Source organism: Phaenicophaeus curvirostris, chromosome 1 (assembly GCF_032191515.1).
Source record: "Phaenicophaeus curvirostris isolate KB17595 chromosome 1, BPBGC_Pcur_1.0, whole genome shotgun sequence".
Taxonomy (NCBI): Eukaryota; Metazoa; Chordata; class Aves; order Cuculiformes; family Cuculidae; genus Phaenicophaeus; species Phaenicophaeus curvirostris.
In genome coordinates this window covers 19,515,273-19,532,511 of record NC_091392.1, presented here as the reverse complement: position 1 = coordinate 19,532,511, position 17,239 = coordinate 19,515,273, and the positions used below count along the sequence as shown (strand labels likewise).

Below are 17,239 nucleotides of genomic sequence, written 5' to 3'. Positions count from 1 at the left end.
GTTCAAAGAAATCATGGCAAATCTTTTCAGTATTTGATGTGGATCCTGTTGGGTACATAGGTGACTTCTAATTACAAAAGAAAGCTTATGATTATCCTTTTAAAAAAGGAAATGAAGACATGCAAGTGGACTCCGTAGTTATTTGTCTACCTGTGTTGTCCTTAAAGCTGATCAAATGGGTTCATTTGGGTTTTTTTTTTAGTTAAGAAGTCATATTCTAAGTTGAATTTTTTTAATTGAGAATTTTAATGGAGATAGCAAATACAGACTTTAGCCACTGTTTAATTAAAAAAAAAATGGGTATGTTGAAAGGCAGGTGTTACAAATACTCATCATAGGCAGCTCCTGAGCTGCTGCCACAGGTTCTGTGTGGAAGGGGTAGAGTTTTATCAATCCAAGCAGGTTTTCTCATGTTTAAAAGCTGAAGTTTTTGGGGTAGTTGGCAAGGCCCCAGAAATAATTCCAGTTCTCAAAATAGACACTTTCATAGCTTCTTAATCTTTTTCTTGCAATTCTTATCTGGTTAATGTCAGTGGAATTACTATAATTGTTCATAGGTAATTTTTACATCTTTCCTGTTTCCTATGATCACAATATGTTCTGTGGAACTTTGCTGAGTGAAGCTTGAAAATTCAAATGTTCTTGAAACTAAGTTCACTGTATTACAGTTTGTTCAATTTAGGGTTATTTATGTTTTACTCTGACAGGTTTTAGAAACAAATCTACAATCTTTGTGTTGAAAAACAGGCAGATTTATTTGCCCAGCAAAGTGGAACATTATTTGATTGTTTCCAAGTATTTCTGTAGGTCAAGAGAAACTGGTGTTTTAGTGATAAAATTTCACAGAGTATGATTTAGTTCTGCTAGTCTTTTGCATGTGCCTTTAATACAGCTAAGTGGGATAATGCAAGCTGCAGAATAACCAATTTATGTAACTGGAGGCTCAGGACAAGCATAGTAATTCAACCACTAGCTTTAGTTCATGCTTAAAAATCAATTTGCTTTAGTGTGTATTTGATCTTATATAATCTTACAGATTTTCATATAAAGTTCCTTCTGCCTGAGTTACTGTAGTAATACTGGCAAAATCACATATTTGCTTAAGGAACTTTCCATTTTATATTTTAACACTAGAGAATGGAGAGATGCTATAGCAGTCTGTGTATATTATAATACTAAACCAAACCTGTGGAGCTAGAAAGCATGTATGGTTTGTGGAGTGGTTAGTGATGATTAATAGAAAAGCAGCTGATTATCTTTCACTGGCTTTTTTTATGTCAAGCTGCCACATAGTTAGTCACCAAAAATAACTTCACTTTTTCTTGTAACCAGTTGCCCTAGTTGCCACAGTGACGTGTAACTGAAGCTGGGATAGGAAGGCAGTCATGAATAGGTAGATTGAAGCTGTGAGATTGCTAATAATGACAAGAGCACATCTCTGATGTTGTTGAAAATTTTTTGTGTTTATCTGAAAGATGGCAAATGTTTCTCTAAAAGGACTGAATAACACTAAGCTTTTGCTGATGTTTTGAGCAGCGCATTAAGAATATCACCCTTTGCAGGGTGCACTAGCCATCAAATGTCTCTGTATGAGGCGGAGGTTAGTGTGGAACAGCTGATAAATTACACTTTTTGATCAAAACTGTTGTGTATTAACTTTCATCTTAAATTAAATTGAGGCTGTCTTACCCTTTCAGAACAGACCAGTTTTTGTTCTCATCTTTCTGTTGTTTTTGTAAATACAGAGTATTTTTAATGCCATAATTTAAACTTCAGCCTAAGCTATGGTTTTAGGCTGGGAACTGCAGGTGCTCTTTGAAACATTCAGTTGAAAAGGGACCTTTCCCTTTTTAAAGACAAGCAGGAAATTGTCTGATACCTCTACTGTGTTTGTAGTGCACCTCACAGTGTTTTACGGTCAGATGCAAGTGAGGCTGGTGGAGGGAAGTAATACTGGTTTTCTCAGTTGCCTGTGGCATGAATGAAACCGTTTTGAAAATGTTTTTGACATCTGTGTAGTCTTGGAATGTAGCCCCCCCAAAAATAAGGAAGAAACAGGATGGAGTGTAACTGGCGGTGCCAAAACCTCAAGAGGCTGCAGTGATCATCAACTTGAAACCTAATGCTTCTTTTATCAGACCAGCTATGTAACAGTAACAACTGAATTTCATGGGAACACAGCCACCTTGTTGAGAATGTTCTTATTCTTCTTTCAGTGTGCTTTATTTGAAATAATTTATAAGTTGAGGGAAAACCAACATCCTGTGAGCCACACTCAGCCGTTCTTAAGGCCTCAGAACAATGTTTCAGGCTGTGTTAAGTAAGTTACAGTGTTAAAAACTGGTCTGATCTGGGTTTAACTGAATTGTATTTATTGTTTAGATATTTAAAGAGAAAAATGTTCCCTATTTAACATGGTCTGTTTCAGGATGCTTCTTGGGAATATTATTTTAACACATTCTCTGTTACATGCAAAACCTGGACAGCAAGAACACTTGTCTCCCTGCTTGCTTTCTGTAGTTCTGTAGTTTAGTTGTGCTGGTTTTTTTCCCCCGCTGACCTTTTTAAAGTAATTTGTGATAGGGGAGATGGTAACTCTTGTAATATCTTCCATAGTAGTCTTGCACTTCCTTGGCAATCTTAAGAGATATAAAAAAATATTAAATAATGAGATTGCTCATTGTGGTGAGATTGGTTTATTTTTTCTGAAGAGAAAGCACGAGTTCAATTGATGTGCTTGTGTTTAATGTGCATTTTAAATATCTGATTTGTTTTTTCTTTTCTCCCAGTGCATACTATGCTTGATTTGCCATTAGAAAATAAAACACTACAGAATTGTATTCTTTCCTGATGTTTTTATACTTGGAAAAAGAGCCAGGGTGTACAGATAACCTTAACAAAAAAATGCCTTTGCTGAGATGTTTTGTGTCGTTCTGGGAGGGTGCTGTAAGCCTTACCTCTGTGTGGGGCGTTTGTCAGTGTCATGTAGGAGTTAATCCTGACTTGTGCAAGTCAGATCCTGGATTACAAAATAATGAAGTCTTCAGACAGCTCTCCCTTACCTCCCTCAAATGGATACTTTTATTTTTGACTTGTCCAGAATGTTTTTTGAAATTACATCTCTGTTAAAGACAAGGAGGTGGACTGTGCAGCAGATTCCTTTAAGACTTTAAAACAATTCAAAATTCTATTTTGAAAATCTGTTTTTATCATTTACAGATTTAGCTCAAACTTGCAAAGGAACTTACCCAAGACTAGTGCATACCTGCATGTCTTATTTCATGTTTGTGTTGAGCTTCTCTGCAGCTGAATATATCTTTGAGTGAGAACCTCTTTCCCAATGAGGTACCATGATCAAGTGTGGGAGCTTCAAAATCAGTGCCAAGTCTGTGCTACTTCTAGGGTTCTACAGCAATGGACAAATCTTGTCCTATTTTCCCAAAGCAATTGTATTGTCTGTCAAAATGTAAATTATTTTGGACAGTAAAAGTCTACCCGGGGATATCTGACTAAGCAAAAAGATGATCAAAGACCTGTGCTATTGTTGGTGTGTTCTTAGGTCTGAAGCAGATGTGCCGTCCTCAAAGATCATACTGTAGAGGCTTCGTTGATGTCTGACGTGCAAAGAGCATGTGACCTCTGTGTTTTGAGGAATTAAGGGTTGTTTGGTGGTATGTTGCCACTACCGAAGTCTGGTGTCTAAATGAAATATCAGCAGCCAGTATTTGTTTGGTTTTATTTGGAGGGAAGGTAGAGAAGAGTAGATTCTTGTCCCTTGTTAGGTAGTTTCTGCTCTCCAAATTACCTACTGTTTATTTGTATTTTTAAAGTTGGAGAGTATCTTCTGTGAACATCTTTCCTAAGCTTACTCTAGCACTTAATTATCTATGAATAAAATGGTTCATTATGTGTATGGGCAAATGTACTTAAAGCTGTAATTAAAGATATTTGCTTAGTCTTGCCACATCTGATGGGCACAAAGCCAAGGCATCTTTCTTCATATTAGGTTATGATTCTCTGATCTTTCCAAATAGGTATGTATTTGGCTGTGCTTTTTTTGACTCACTTCAGTAGGTTTTGTTGTTTGCAAGAGACAGATATGGAAGTAATTACCGAGTTTTGATTGCATTCTATAATTAATCGTATTTCTGTTATGTTTGAAGTCGCGTCAAGGTCTGTTCTGCTTTGAGTAGATCTTTGTGTCACCTACTTCTGCCCTTCAGTGGAAGATTTACAAGACAGTCCTAAGTCCATCTACAGACTTTCTAAGCTTTTAAGCTGTAGTTTTCAAGAATTCCTAACTGGCTTAGTTATTAATTGAAAAACAATGTCGCTAAAGAACCAAAGGACACAATGGGACTGTATTTTGAAGAAAACCTGTTTGCTCTGCCTATACCCTGTGATGACTTGAAAGCTCTGTAGCTACAGTTAGCATAGCACTGGGTAGACCTATTGTATCTTGACTTCTGTGCAGCCCAGGAAGAAAAAAAAAACAACCACAGATAAATGAACTTTGGTAAACTCAGGGTGCACTCACGTGGACTTCTGTCTGAAAAATATAATTCATTTTTCCCACTTGCTCTTAAAAATAATTGTAACCAAGGTTTTCATATAGCTTTACCTTTTTTTTTCCAGGTGTTTGACTACTTTTCTTCTGTTGCTTACCTGAGAAACTGCTTTATTTATAACAGTAAAAAGAAAAAAGTGGGAAAATACTAATATGTGTATAAGATAATGAGTTGAATTTAAATGTCTCATGGTGGTTCTCTACAAATCAGGCACTTCTTGAAGTTAATTTTGTCAGTTTTGATACTAAATTTTATTGGACAATATCTGGTAAACCTACTACTTTACATTGTAGAGTTTTTCTATGGATAGTAAAATACTGAGCGAAGAATTGACAGACATTGATATTATCCCTTCTGTGACTCTTTTATATCCAGCTCAGGGAAATGATTTCTCTCTCATCTAAATAAATTAACAGTCCCCCTAATGATACAAGTACTTAGTGCCTTGGGACATCTTGTGTTAATTTTGAAAGGGCTGCCACCAGTGACAAATCCCTGCAGTATCATACAAAGACAAAACCTTTTCATTCTATAACCATCAACTGGGTTTGGATTATTTTAGTTTTTGCTATTATTTCAAGATACTGTAGGCATAAAGAGTTGAAGACTTTTTTTGAGTGTAAGTTTTGAGAGATTGGAATCGTGTTTGAGACTTGGGACATTTTAACATGTCATTGTTTGAAAAATAGGAGTCAGTGTTATTGCATGTGATGTCCATATAGCACTTTCCTAGAATATTTGTAAGCAGACTGTGTGTGAACAGTGTTTGCATCTGGTTAAAAAAAAAGTCTGGAGAAAATACTATTTATTTAGGGTGTTTTGCTTAACTGTATTATGCTGTCTTGCATCTTTCCTTTGTGAATATTTTCGTCATATGTGTGGGGTGAAATCATAGATCTTCTGTTTTGTGTTTTTTTTGTTTGCTTTATTTACCAAAAATTTAATGCTAGTAGAGAAGTTGTACAAGCTTTTTGCTGCATGTTTTTATGTAAAATGTTTTACATTTTATATAAAATAATGAAGATATATTGTCTTTAAAATAATATACGAATTCTGTGTATAGATGGCAATAAATGATCTGAAAACTTTTATAGGGATTTAGAGCTTTATTTCTGATTTTATTTTCATTAGGAAAATTATTCTAAAATGCACATAAAGCTTTATTCTCAGCCCTAGTCTGGGATTGCTCTTGAGATAATGATCAAGAAGAAAAAAATTATGAAGTACTTTAATGTATTTGGAAGAAACTTCAGGGTCAAGGGGCTGTATTTGATTGTAATCTGCATCTCAGAAATAATTGTACTGAAAGGGATGTAATATAAAGAAATTAGTAATTTATAGCTGTTGTTACTTTGATATATATATATATGATGTTTAACTTCCATAGACAAATACTTTTTATGGTTTGCTGTGAAAAATACAATATCAGTTTTTCCATATTTTAGATTAAATAAGATTATGAATCAGGTGGCCATTCAGCGGAAGAAGCAATTTGTTGAACGAGTGCACAGTTACTGGTTGCTTAAAAGACTGTCTAGGAATGGTGTTCCTCTGTTGAGAAGGCTGCAGTCCAGTTTACAGTCACAAAGAAACACACAACAGGTATGTGACACGCTTTTTATTTATAAGAAGAAATCAGGAAAATCTCTGTTGTAGAGTAAAAAATTAACCAGGAAACATAGCACAGAGTAAAAACTTTACCTTATTCAGCACTAAGTAAATTCTTCCTTATTCTTCACTAATATAACCAATATTGTAAATCAGGTATTATCTAATCCTTTTGCATTTGTGAGATCTGAAAAAAGCAACATTGTATAGGTAGTTCTTCTGTTTTACTTAAGTGTTTCACAAAAATACTGTTACTAAACCAAAACGAACAAATCTTACAACTGAGAAAAACAAGTATTTTTGCAGAGTAAAGTTTAGACATTGCTGGTTTACTGATTTCAAATTCAGATGCTTATTCCCCACCTTGTTTATTACCAACAGAGCAAAGAACAGATTGTAGATGAAGTTCAGAGGACCCATTTCAACTTTTAGTTTAGCTTTTGATGTAGTTAAGTGGGATTGTAGACAAGCATAAAATTATGCTGATGAGTTCAAGTAAAGTGTTCGTATCTAAGATACATCTTGGTTGTATTTTCACATGTTTACCAGTCAGAATTGCTGAAAAACCAACAAAGTCATGCTGGTGTATATCACTTTTCAAAAGCAGTACTCTTCCGCTTCCCATTTTTGTAATATGAACAACCCTCCGGTGATACTAGAAATTTTGGCAGGACTTATTGTTTTGGTTTCAAGTAAGTAGATGGCTTTAAAAATAGATAAAACTAGTTTTCTGAATTCTGTGTATGGATCCATGTGTGTAGACCTTGAAATGCTGTTAGGCATTGTGATGTGGAAATTACTGCTGCATCCCAGTTACTTCTGTAGTTGAACTGAAAAAGCAGTTGGCAGTATTCATTCCATTCTCCAGGTGTTTGATCTCCAGTTACTATAAAATACCCTCTAGAAATTAAGAGTGCATTTTATAATAATTTACTGATACTAAACTGAGGGGAGAAGGTCCCTTTAAAGTTTATTTTTGTTTGAATTGCATTTCTTTTTGCTAATGAAGTTATTAATTGCTGTAGTCATAAAATATTACGGTCAACACTGCTTCTTAATTATTTGATCTATCCGTTTAGTGTGTGTTTCTTTTCTTAGCATTTAATGAAACAAACCTAATTAATAATTCCCAGAATATCTGAGATTGGCAGGAACCTCTGGAGGTGTGTGGTCCAACCTTACTGCTCAAGCAGGGCCACTTTGAGCTGGTTGCCCAGGACCACGTCCACATGGATTTTGAATATCTCTGAGGGTAGAGACTCCCCAGCCTTGTTGGGCAACCTATGCCAGTGCTGAGTCACACTTAACAGTAAAAAGAAGTGTTTTCTGGTGTTCAGAGGGTCAGTTTGTGCCCATTGTCTCTTGTCCTGTCACTGGGCACCACTGAGAAGAGCCTGGCTCCATCCTCGTTTAGTCCTACCTTCAGATATTTTTATAAGTCGGTAAGATTCCCCCCAAGCCTTTTCTTCTCCAGGCTAAACAGTCCCAGCTCTCTCAGGCTTCCCTGGCAGCCAAGATGCTCAGATTCTTTTTAGGTGGAATTTAGGTGCATTTCTTTTAGGTGGAATTAACTTTGAATATAAATTGACTGCTTGTTTTTCTGTCTTTCATTGCTCCTGTAGTGCTCTATTTTAATGCTGGTTTTGGGTTGTAACTTGTCTAAAATATTTTGTATACTATTTTTAATCTTGATTAGTATTTTATTTCTGCAAGAGGAGTTTCTGTTCTGCAGTGGTGCTTGGTGGTTATGTAATAACATTGAAATTAATTTTTTCATATAGCAGACGCTTAATATTTTGTGGGTTTTTTTAAGTGAGCTTCACTCTTTAAAAATAAGAAAATCAACCACAAAAGTCATGGGCATATGTGGCAGCATAAACCTAGACTATAGTTAGTGTCTTAAATAATTATATAATACTTGATAGGTGGTAGTTGGGAAATAATTTTCGAGGTGGCCTGATCAGCCATTTCTAAATATTTAAATAGAAACTAGCAAAATAAAACCATTTTTGTAAGTGGTGTTTGATCGTAATAAAACGAGCTTTAGATAGGAGCTGTTTAAAATCTTTTTGCCTTTTTTGCACTCCTGTGCGAACGCTGTTCTTTCCTATTCAGAACTATGCAATATTCTTAAGTACGAAAACAATAATAATATTTTCTAAATTAATTAGAACCTATTTATATGGGTTTATTAAAAATTGGAGCAGTTCCGTGACTTAATTTCAGTTATAAGTCTTTATGAATGAACTTTGTCTTTTGAAAAGAAAAAGCAAGTTTCAAGTGAAACTGAGTATTAAACTATTCCGATGATGAAAAAGTAGCACCTTTCAGTGAGTATCAAGTATCCCGTGTGTTACATTGTCTTCTCCATAGCATCTTCAATAATGTATTTATAATACCTTTTAAGATAGTCATAACTGCACAGCATTTGATGCATTAGTCATCTTCATTACTCCAAGTATAAGCCAAACAATAATAAAGACTTTAATAAACATCTGGGGCATAGCTGTTGTGAGAACACCTCAAAAATTTGAGATGTAGATGAGTATTTTGTTGATATTGGTCTAGATGGGAAAATTTTTCTTTCCTTATTTTATGTGAGAGATCAGAACACCAGGAAACTCAATTAGGTTTTCAGTCAGTCAAAGCAGCGTAGGGACTGATGTAATACAGATTCAGAGGAGGTTTTAAAAATCATTATTACTATTTAAATTGAAAAGGAATGACCCTGGAAGTGGTTTCAAGATGCCTGGTAGAAGGTGGTTATGATCCCTCTCTTATGTCTGTTTACGAGAACAAACTTGACAGAGGGGTAAGGTTTCAATATAGAATTAATGCTTTCGAAGGTGACGTTATATCGAGTAACAGTTCTAAACCAGGCAAAAGGATCTTAGCTTATATACTACATCACCTTCTGCAGGAACAAGGAACCCTCTGAAAGAATGATTTATACTGTCACTTGTTTTTCTACCTAGAAATTCCAGAAAGGCATTGGAAATACTCTTAGTAAATTTCCATCCCTTTTATTTTAGATTTTTTTTCTGTACGTAAGAGTGCCTGAATAAAAACAAGGCATGAAATTTAAGCATAGTAGCTCATTGCTGCAGTAGAGAGTGAGGTTGTTTTAAAACCACTGTTTGGAGAAACAGTGTAGAAGGTGCTGGTGACCAAGATCCTGTCTGCACTGAAGATAACAATAAGAACACAAGTTGCAGCCACAAAATGGTTTTGAATGATTTGCGTTGAAGTGCCAGCAGACAGTCTTGGTAAAACTAATTGTATTGATCAAAATCCAATTTCCTCTCCATAATTCTATTCTTATTTGTCTCATATTAAGTTACAGTCCCTGTAGGGAGTAGGACTGTCCCCACATATGTACATCCAGTGTAAGGAGTACAGGGTACCTGTTGGTACCCTGGCAGTATTCCTGCTAGTATGCAGAGACTTGTAACATACGCGTGGTGGGAACTGGAGCTGAAGACCAGTTCTCAGTTGATGCATGTTCTGTGTGTAAACTTGGAAGTGTTTCCCTCTTCCCTCAGTGTTAATTGATCTATTTTAGATTTTCTAGTCAATATTTGCTGTTTAATAGCAACTAAGCCCGTCAGAAAATATCCTAGTTAGTTTCTGAATTTTTCTTGTCTTGTCAGCCAGAAGAGACTTCCTGGCCTTGTTTTAAAAAGAAAGATTTGGAAGAACTCCTTACCAGGAAATAAATAGAAACTTTGCTTATCAAAAAGCTTTTGAAAACTAAAAATTTCATAAGTCTTTTTATCTAAGTTTTTACTACGTAGATACTGGAAACCAGTACATCATGCTCTTTCCGGCTTGCCTGAATCTTTTATTCTAATTAAGGTATATTAGGTAGATTTTATTCTAATTAAGGTTGCATGTCAGGTGATAAGTAGATTAGGGTAAAGGTGGTTTATCTTAGCTATTCTAACAATGTCTGCCAGCATTACTTTTCATACAAGTGTAAGAAAATTGGAGGCTTGCTACTAACTCCCAAATGCAAGCAAAATCCAAGAAGGAAGTGTATGTGTGCACCAAAAAAAGGAACAGATCAAAGTGCTGTGTGATACTGTGCATCACATCTGCAGATTTTCACCTACCTAGCTATATGGAATAAAATAGCTTGAACAACCTGTTTAGCTAAAAGAATTATCTTTAAAACTTTTAAAAAGTGCAACTATACTTTCAGTTTTAGCCAAATACTTCAGTCTCTAATGAACTACCCCAGGATATGGTGTAACAAAGTAACAGTTTTTTTCTTTCTGTATTGAAGGTTCCTGACCCACCCTAAAACTGATATGTTTTTGTTGACTTACCTTTCTGCAGGGTCGGTTTCCCTGTTTCAGGAACTATGCAGTTACATAGGGCAAAAGAGCTGACTGAATGGCTGTAAGCGAAGGGATGGCAAGCTTTCCACTATCAGCAATAGCCACAACATAATTTTGGTCCTGAGAAATAATAAAACCATGGGAAGAAATTGTATAGCTATGTCAGTTGACAGTTGCGTTGCTTTTCCATAGGTGGAATCTGTACTCGGAGATGAAGGAGTGTAGGCAGAAGCAATTAGTGGCAGGGGATACTTTCTAATTCAATGATAGAGAATTCTAAGGAATTGAAAATGTGCATGTTAGTATGTGTTCCTTTGAAATTTACTTTGAACTCTTCTGACCCTTAACAGCTAAATTATTATGTGTTTAAGTAAAGACTTAAATCCTTAAAAGAAATTATAACTGTCAATAGCAATAGTCATTAGGAAAGGGAACTAGAAATTTGTAGCTACAATTTTTCAGTCTTTTTTTTTGGTGGTTTGGGTTTGTGGGGTTTTTGTTTGGGTTTTGGTTTTGGTTTTTTTGAAAAGAGGAACAAATTGTTGTTTCCAGGTTGCTGCTTTGACATACAGATAGTTGATAGTTAAGGATTTCACACTTCAGTAGAGTCAAGAGATTTGAAAAAAACTAACTTCATAGTTTCCATAAGTACTTACCTTTACTTTTACAAAGTGCATAAAGCAATAAAATATGATGCAAATCATAGAACGATAGCATTTGCAAATCTATTAGGTGTTTTTTTCAAATGACTAATTTTTGCAATTCTGTTTTTAGAACATTCTGTCTGAAAAATTGCAAGCTTCCTTTAGAGGACTTATGATATTTGTAAATTATCCTTCTGCTAAGGAAGTTTTTGCTTTGAGTGTTAACAATTTGTAATCTTTTGTTATTGTTCATCTGCTTAGCCAGGTTTCTGCATTCTTTTGTCTTCTGTTTTTAATAACTTATGGTATTTGTTTTAGTTTAAAAAACAAACACCATGATTACTTATCATGTGTATCTTGCATTATGCTAGTTACAGGGAAGCATGCAAAGCTTTGGATATCTTAATGAGATTTGTTTATAGAATACTCATTTAAAATATAATAGTTTCCTAAGCAGGTGTTTCTTTTGTGTACCTGGTACTATATATCAGGGCATCTGTATTTATGGGCTTGATTTTGGTGAATAATAATACCATTTGCATGCTATATGGAGTACTCCAATATACTTGTTTTTCTTAGGAAAAATAGTAAAAACAAACAAGAAAAGCTCCGTTCTCCTTATGTACTAAGCAAAGTAGATACTGCAAGTGTTTAAACGCTACTTTTTCCTGAAAATATGTAATTAAATTATTTTGTTCATTCACTGAAAGGTTGCATTACTGCAATACTCATTTGCAGTATCATTTGAAGTCAATATTTTATTTAATACACTGCTTTTCATTTCCTGACTTCAGAAGTCATAATTACTTTGCTATGTTACAAGCATGTCCTAATTTTGATGAATGCAAGCAAGGTGGACTGTTTTGAACACAACAAGAATTTGTTCCTACCAGGCTTAAGTTTCTAAGGAAGCTGATGATGTTCACTTGGTTTCAGTTTTGATGTGAAAATACTGAATCTTATTTTGCAGCTTGTTATACTGCTTGGTTGCTGTTTGCTGAGCTGCTTTTTCTGGCAAAAATAGCCTTCACCATAGGAGTGCTTTCCAGTTTATAGACTCTGATTCAGGAAGACAGTTGAGAAACAAGAAGGTATCTTGACCAGAGATTTTCTTTTGTTGCAGTGCGAAGCTTATGACCAAGTGCTGTAACTAGAAGACAGTAGTTTCCTGTGAATATGGTGTATAATTGCATAAAAGTAGCTTATAAAAAAAGGTTAGAAGTTTTAATTTCATGAAAACCTTTTGATTCTTTTCTTAGAGAGAAGATGATGAAGAAATGCAAGCCTTAAAAGAAAAATTGAAATACTGGCAAAGGCTGCGCCATGATCTTGAAAGAGCACGTTTGTTGATTGAACTTATACGTAAGCGTGAAAAATTAAAAAGAGAACAGGTAAATGGAGTACCTTTCAATTTGGTGGAAGTTTTCTGAAGGAAAAGTTTTTTTCTCACACAAAGGTTTTGGAGTTGAAAGACTGCTGTGTTTGTCTTCTGTTCCTCATGTAGGATCAAGAAACTTATTTGCACGTGTTTACTTGCACAAACTCTTTAAAATACATAGAATTGTCATAAAATCATAGAATGGTTTAGCATCAAAGGGACCTATAAATATCATCTAGCCCAACCCCTCCTGTGATGATCAGGAACATAGTCAACCAAATCACGTTGCTCAGAGCACTGTCCAACCTGGCCTTGCATGTTTACAGGGCGGGACATCTGCAGCCTCTCTGAACCACCTGTTCTGTTCCAGTGTTTCACCTTCCTCATTGTAAAAAATGTCTTCCTCATATCTAGTCTAAATCTACCCTCTTTTACTTTGAAAGCATTACACCTTGTTCTATTGCAACAGGTCCTGCTTAAACGTTTTTTCCCCATCTTTCTTATAAGCCCCCTTTTTAGTACTGAAAGGCCACAGTAGGGTTTCTCTAGAGCCTTCACTTCTTTAAGCTGAGCAATGTCGACTCTCTCAGCCCTTCTTAATAGGAGAGGCGTTCCAGCCCTCATTTTTGTGGCCCTCCTCTGGACCTGGTCCCTGTCTTTCCTGTGCTGAGACCTCCAGAGGGTTCAGTATTCCAGGTGGGATCTCACTAGAGCAGAGTAGAAGGACAGACTCACACTTCTTTTGATCCAGCCTAGGATACATTTGGCCTTCTTGGCTGCAAGTTCACATTGCCAGCTCACATGCAGTTTTTCATCCACCAGTAACCCCAAGTCCTTCTTGGCAGTGCTGCCCTCAATCCCTTCATCCCACAGCCTGTATTGATACTGGGGGTTGCCCCAACTTTGCACTTAATGATTCTTTAATTGTCCTTATTTATAAAAACACCATTCCATTTTTACTTTTTGCAAGCTGTGAACACCATTGCTAACAGATAAAATTTGTAATTCTTGAGTACTTTCTGGAGTTCATGCATCATTCCTGTTTGTTCATATATCACTTGCTATGCACGTGTATTATTATTCATAGACATATATTTTTGTATGTGTATACTTTGTGTTTATAGTGTGTCATTAAGAATTAATTTTTGCCAGAACAGAACGGTTTCAGCGTTGATAACTCTTTAAATGACCTGAAAATAAGACTATAAATGAGTTGTAATATTGTAAAAATCTAATGAAAATTCTGAAGGTTGTCCAAGTATTTGAAGTTGATTCTGGTTTTTTTCAGTATTTTTTTTTAATTTACATAGAACATAGTCTCTAAACTTACTCTTTGTTTTGGTTTTATGTAGCCTGTTAGCTTTAATTTTTTTTTCTTAGTCTTGCATTGTTGGCAAGATATGAACCTGTACTTGTGTAACATCTTTTCAAAGAAAAGGAATGCAGTTAAAAAGGAAGAAAATTTATTTATATATAAAATACAAATGTAATTTCTGTGAAGTTGGAGTTCAAGTTGATTCTGCAATGAAGGCATGAGAATGGTGCTTCATACATTTTCAGCTGATGACTTCATATGTCAGACAAACGCCAACTGATTATACTGAAAGTAGCATTAACCTAATTTACTTAAAGTATATTTATATTGTGTACTTCACACTTGCTGCAAAACAACTTACTTTAAAATAGTATCTTAATGAAAAATGCTTAGTTTGATAACTATTACTTCTTTAGGTTAAGATTGAACAGGTTGCTATGGAACTTCAGCTTACTCCATTTACTGTACTTCTGCGGTCAGTTCTGGATCAGCTGCAGGAAAAGGACAGTGCTCGTATATTTGCTCAGCCCGTGAACCTTAAAGAGGTATGTTTAAAAATGTATTTCCTTTTGTTTAGATACGAGTGGGTGATGTTTGAGTAAAAGAAGCAAGTCGTTGCATGCAGAGTTGGGGGCAGTGTTACTTTTTAATCTCTATTCTGATAATTTACATTATGAGTTATCACTATCGTATACTGTACCAAAATAATTTCCAGGATGTACTTTTACAGAATAACATGGGTACATATTCTTATGTGATAAGATTATTTGATAAAGTAAACTCAGAGAGTATTTTAAAAATTGAAATGTGGATTCTGTGCTCTTACTGGAGGCAAAATTCCTGTTCATTTGCTGCAAAACTAGATAAGAGTGTTCAAGTGTGCATATGTACATGCATGATGCATTTATACATGTATATAAAGAACATGCAAGTATAATACATGTCTGTTTAAATTGTATATATACAGATGTGTACATATACTACATATGTAGATAGTATACTTGTGTACATATGTATGAATGCATTTGTAAGTGTGTGTATGCATAAATTCATTTGTAATATGTACATAAAACCAGAGAATTGTAAAAACATGGGAGTTTCAGTGTCTGTTAGTAAAGCTCCAAGTTGTTGCCTAAGATGGAAGATCTTGAAACGTGTAAACTTTTGTTGGCATGCAAACCTTTGCAATATCAAGATATTTAGTTCTAAGCTACTTTTTGAAGTTCTTGGTTTGAGGTGTTACAAAACAGGTTTTAAGATCTGCATCAGTTAATGACTAGTGCTGCTTTGTCTGTTATAAGATAATTATACCCGTTCACATTCTAAATATTTCTTCAAAGGTTCCAGACTATTTGGATCACATTAAACATCCTATGGATTTCTCTACCATGCGAAAACGGTTAGATGCTCAAGGCTATAAAAACCTCAGTGAGTTTGAAGAAGACTTCAATCTTATCATAGATAACTGTATGAAATACAATGCAAAAGATACAATATTCTATAGAGCTGCAGTGCGGTTAAGAGATCAAGGAGGTGTAGTTCTCAGGCAAGCTAGGCGAGATGCTGAAGGAATTGGTTATAATAATGAAACTGGAATGCACTTACCTGAACGGCCTAAACTTGAGTCACCTCAGCCTTTCTCTTGGGAAGATGGTAAGATGGTTTTGGATTGTTTTTTAAAGTTACATTTTTCATTACATACAGTGTGTACATTTGGTTCAATGACTAGATTTCACCACTTGTCCACACCCCTCATTAAAAATATTGCTTGAAAGATTCAAGTGTTCATATTCTGTTAGATCTCTCATAAGGAAACATTGTTATCCAGATTCTGATTTTGACAATGCCAGAACTTAACTTAAGAAGATGCATGAAAAATGTTTATAAATTGAGCAGTGTCTTTCACAAGATTGTATATGCTTTTAAGTCATGGGAAATCACTACCAGTGTGCATAAACTTAAGCACATTCTTAAATAACTTACTGAATTAAAAAAAAACAAGCTGGGAATACCGGGAATTAAGTTACTTTTGGCATACATATTGGTTTTCTGAGGGTTTTGGCAGTAAAGGAGAATAATTAACATGTTTTTTATAACCATAATATTGCCCTTCACTTTGACAAGAAGGAAATCATCTATTAGGGTGTGAAGGATTGATTACATCTTCCTTCTGACCTTTTAGTTCTTTTCTCTACTACTTAGTTTTCTTCAGCAAAATGCTGTTCAAGAATAGTAATTGTATAGTAGGAATTTGTTCAGCATTCCTTCACTCAGAGCAGCAAAGCTACTAAGACTTGTAATTTAAGTAGCTTGTTGATTCTGGCAAATGATTTTTTTTTTTCCCTCCTGGTGGTATTATAGTTGTTAATATTCTGGGAAACACTAACGCATTTTCAATTACACGTGTTTTGGCTTCAGTGGATAGGTTACTGAATCCTGCGAACAGAGTGCATATGTCCTTGGAAGAACAGCTAAGGGAGTTGCTAGAAAAACTTGATCTCACCTGTGCAATGAAATCCAGTGGGTCAAGGAGCAAAAGAGCAAAGTTGTTAAAGAAAGAAATCAGCGTTATTCGCAACAAACTAAGTCAACAACACAACCAAGCTCCTCAAATAGAATCAGGTATTGGAAGTTTTGAAGAAGAAAGTGCAACATTAGAACAAGACGGAGAAGAAGAAGGTAAGATTTTAAATTAGTACTGTTCTGGACCCATTCAGTCAGATGCTTTAATTATGTGAATTAGGGTGTAATAAATGAATATTACATTTAATTTTTAGATTAACAAATAGCCACTTAATCACAACAAACATTTTAAGAAGATAAGAGAACTTTTTTAAACAGAAATTCCATCCATTATTTTTCACAGTAGCAAAACTTTTTAAAAATGCACATGTTGAGAAATGAAAGTTTAAACAATCTCATATGAGAAAAAATCGGAAATGCCTAAGTGCTGAAATATGTATTGGTGATCATGTGAACATAGATCAACGGTGCTGAAGACTCTGGCCATTGTACTGTCTTTTTTTATTCTCTACTTCAGACTCTTGGGAGGTTGGAGGGTGGGTTTGGGATTTTTTTCTTTTTTTTCTCTCGTGTTTTTTTTTTTCCTTTTAATAAAGCTAACTATTCATAGGACTTAACAGACTTCATGTTCTAGGATCATGTCAGCTCTATCTAACCAGTCCTTCCCCTTGTACTTATCTTCCTCCTCAAAACACTGGTATTGGAACTGCATCTACTCTTGGCTAACTTGCATTGATTTCAATGAGAGCAGTAGACTAGAAAGTCCTAGCTTTGTTTCAGTTGAATATTTTATCTGCTGTTTTAGCTTTTGAATCAGAGGTGTTTATTGCTGATTTTTGCATAATGCAAAGAAAGTCTAGTCT

At 35.1% G+C, this 17,239-nt stretch overlaps 1 protein-coding gene across 6 annotated transcripts in view; it reads left to right on the top strand.

The window, feature by feature from the left end:
- BRD1 (bromodomain containing 1) overlaps positions 1-17,239 on the top strand; it is a 67,092-nt gene that overhangs the window by 19,541 nt on the left and 30,312 nt on the right. For all 6 annotated transcript variants that reach the window (XM_069850179.1, XM_069850169.1, XM_069850161.1 and 3 more), the window contains exons 3-7: positions 6,014-6,170; positions 12,420-12,551; positions 14,270-14,398; positions 15,194-15,506; positions 16,272-16,532. In XM_069850179.1, the coding sequence (XP_069706280.1) occupies positions 6,014-6,170; positions 12,420-12,551; positions 14,270-14,398; positions 15,194-15,506; positions 16,272-16,532 (992 nt within the window). The remainder of the gene's footprint in view (positions 1-6,013; positions 6,171-12,419; positions 12,552-14,269; positions 14,399-15,193; positions 15,507-16,271; positions 16,533-17,239) is intronic.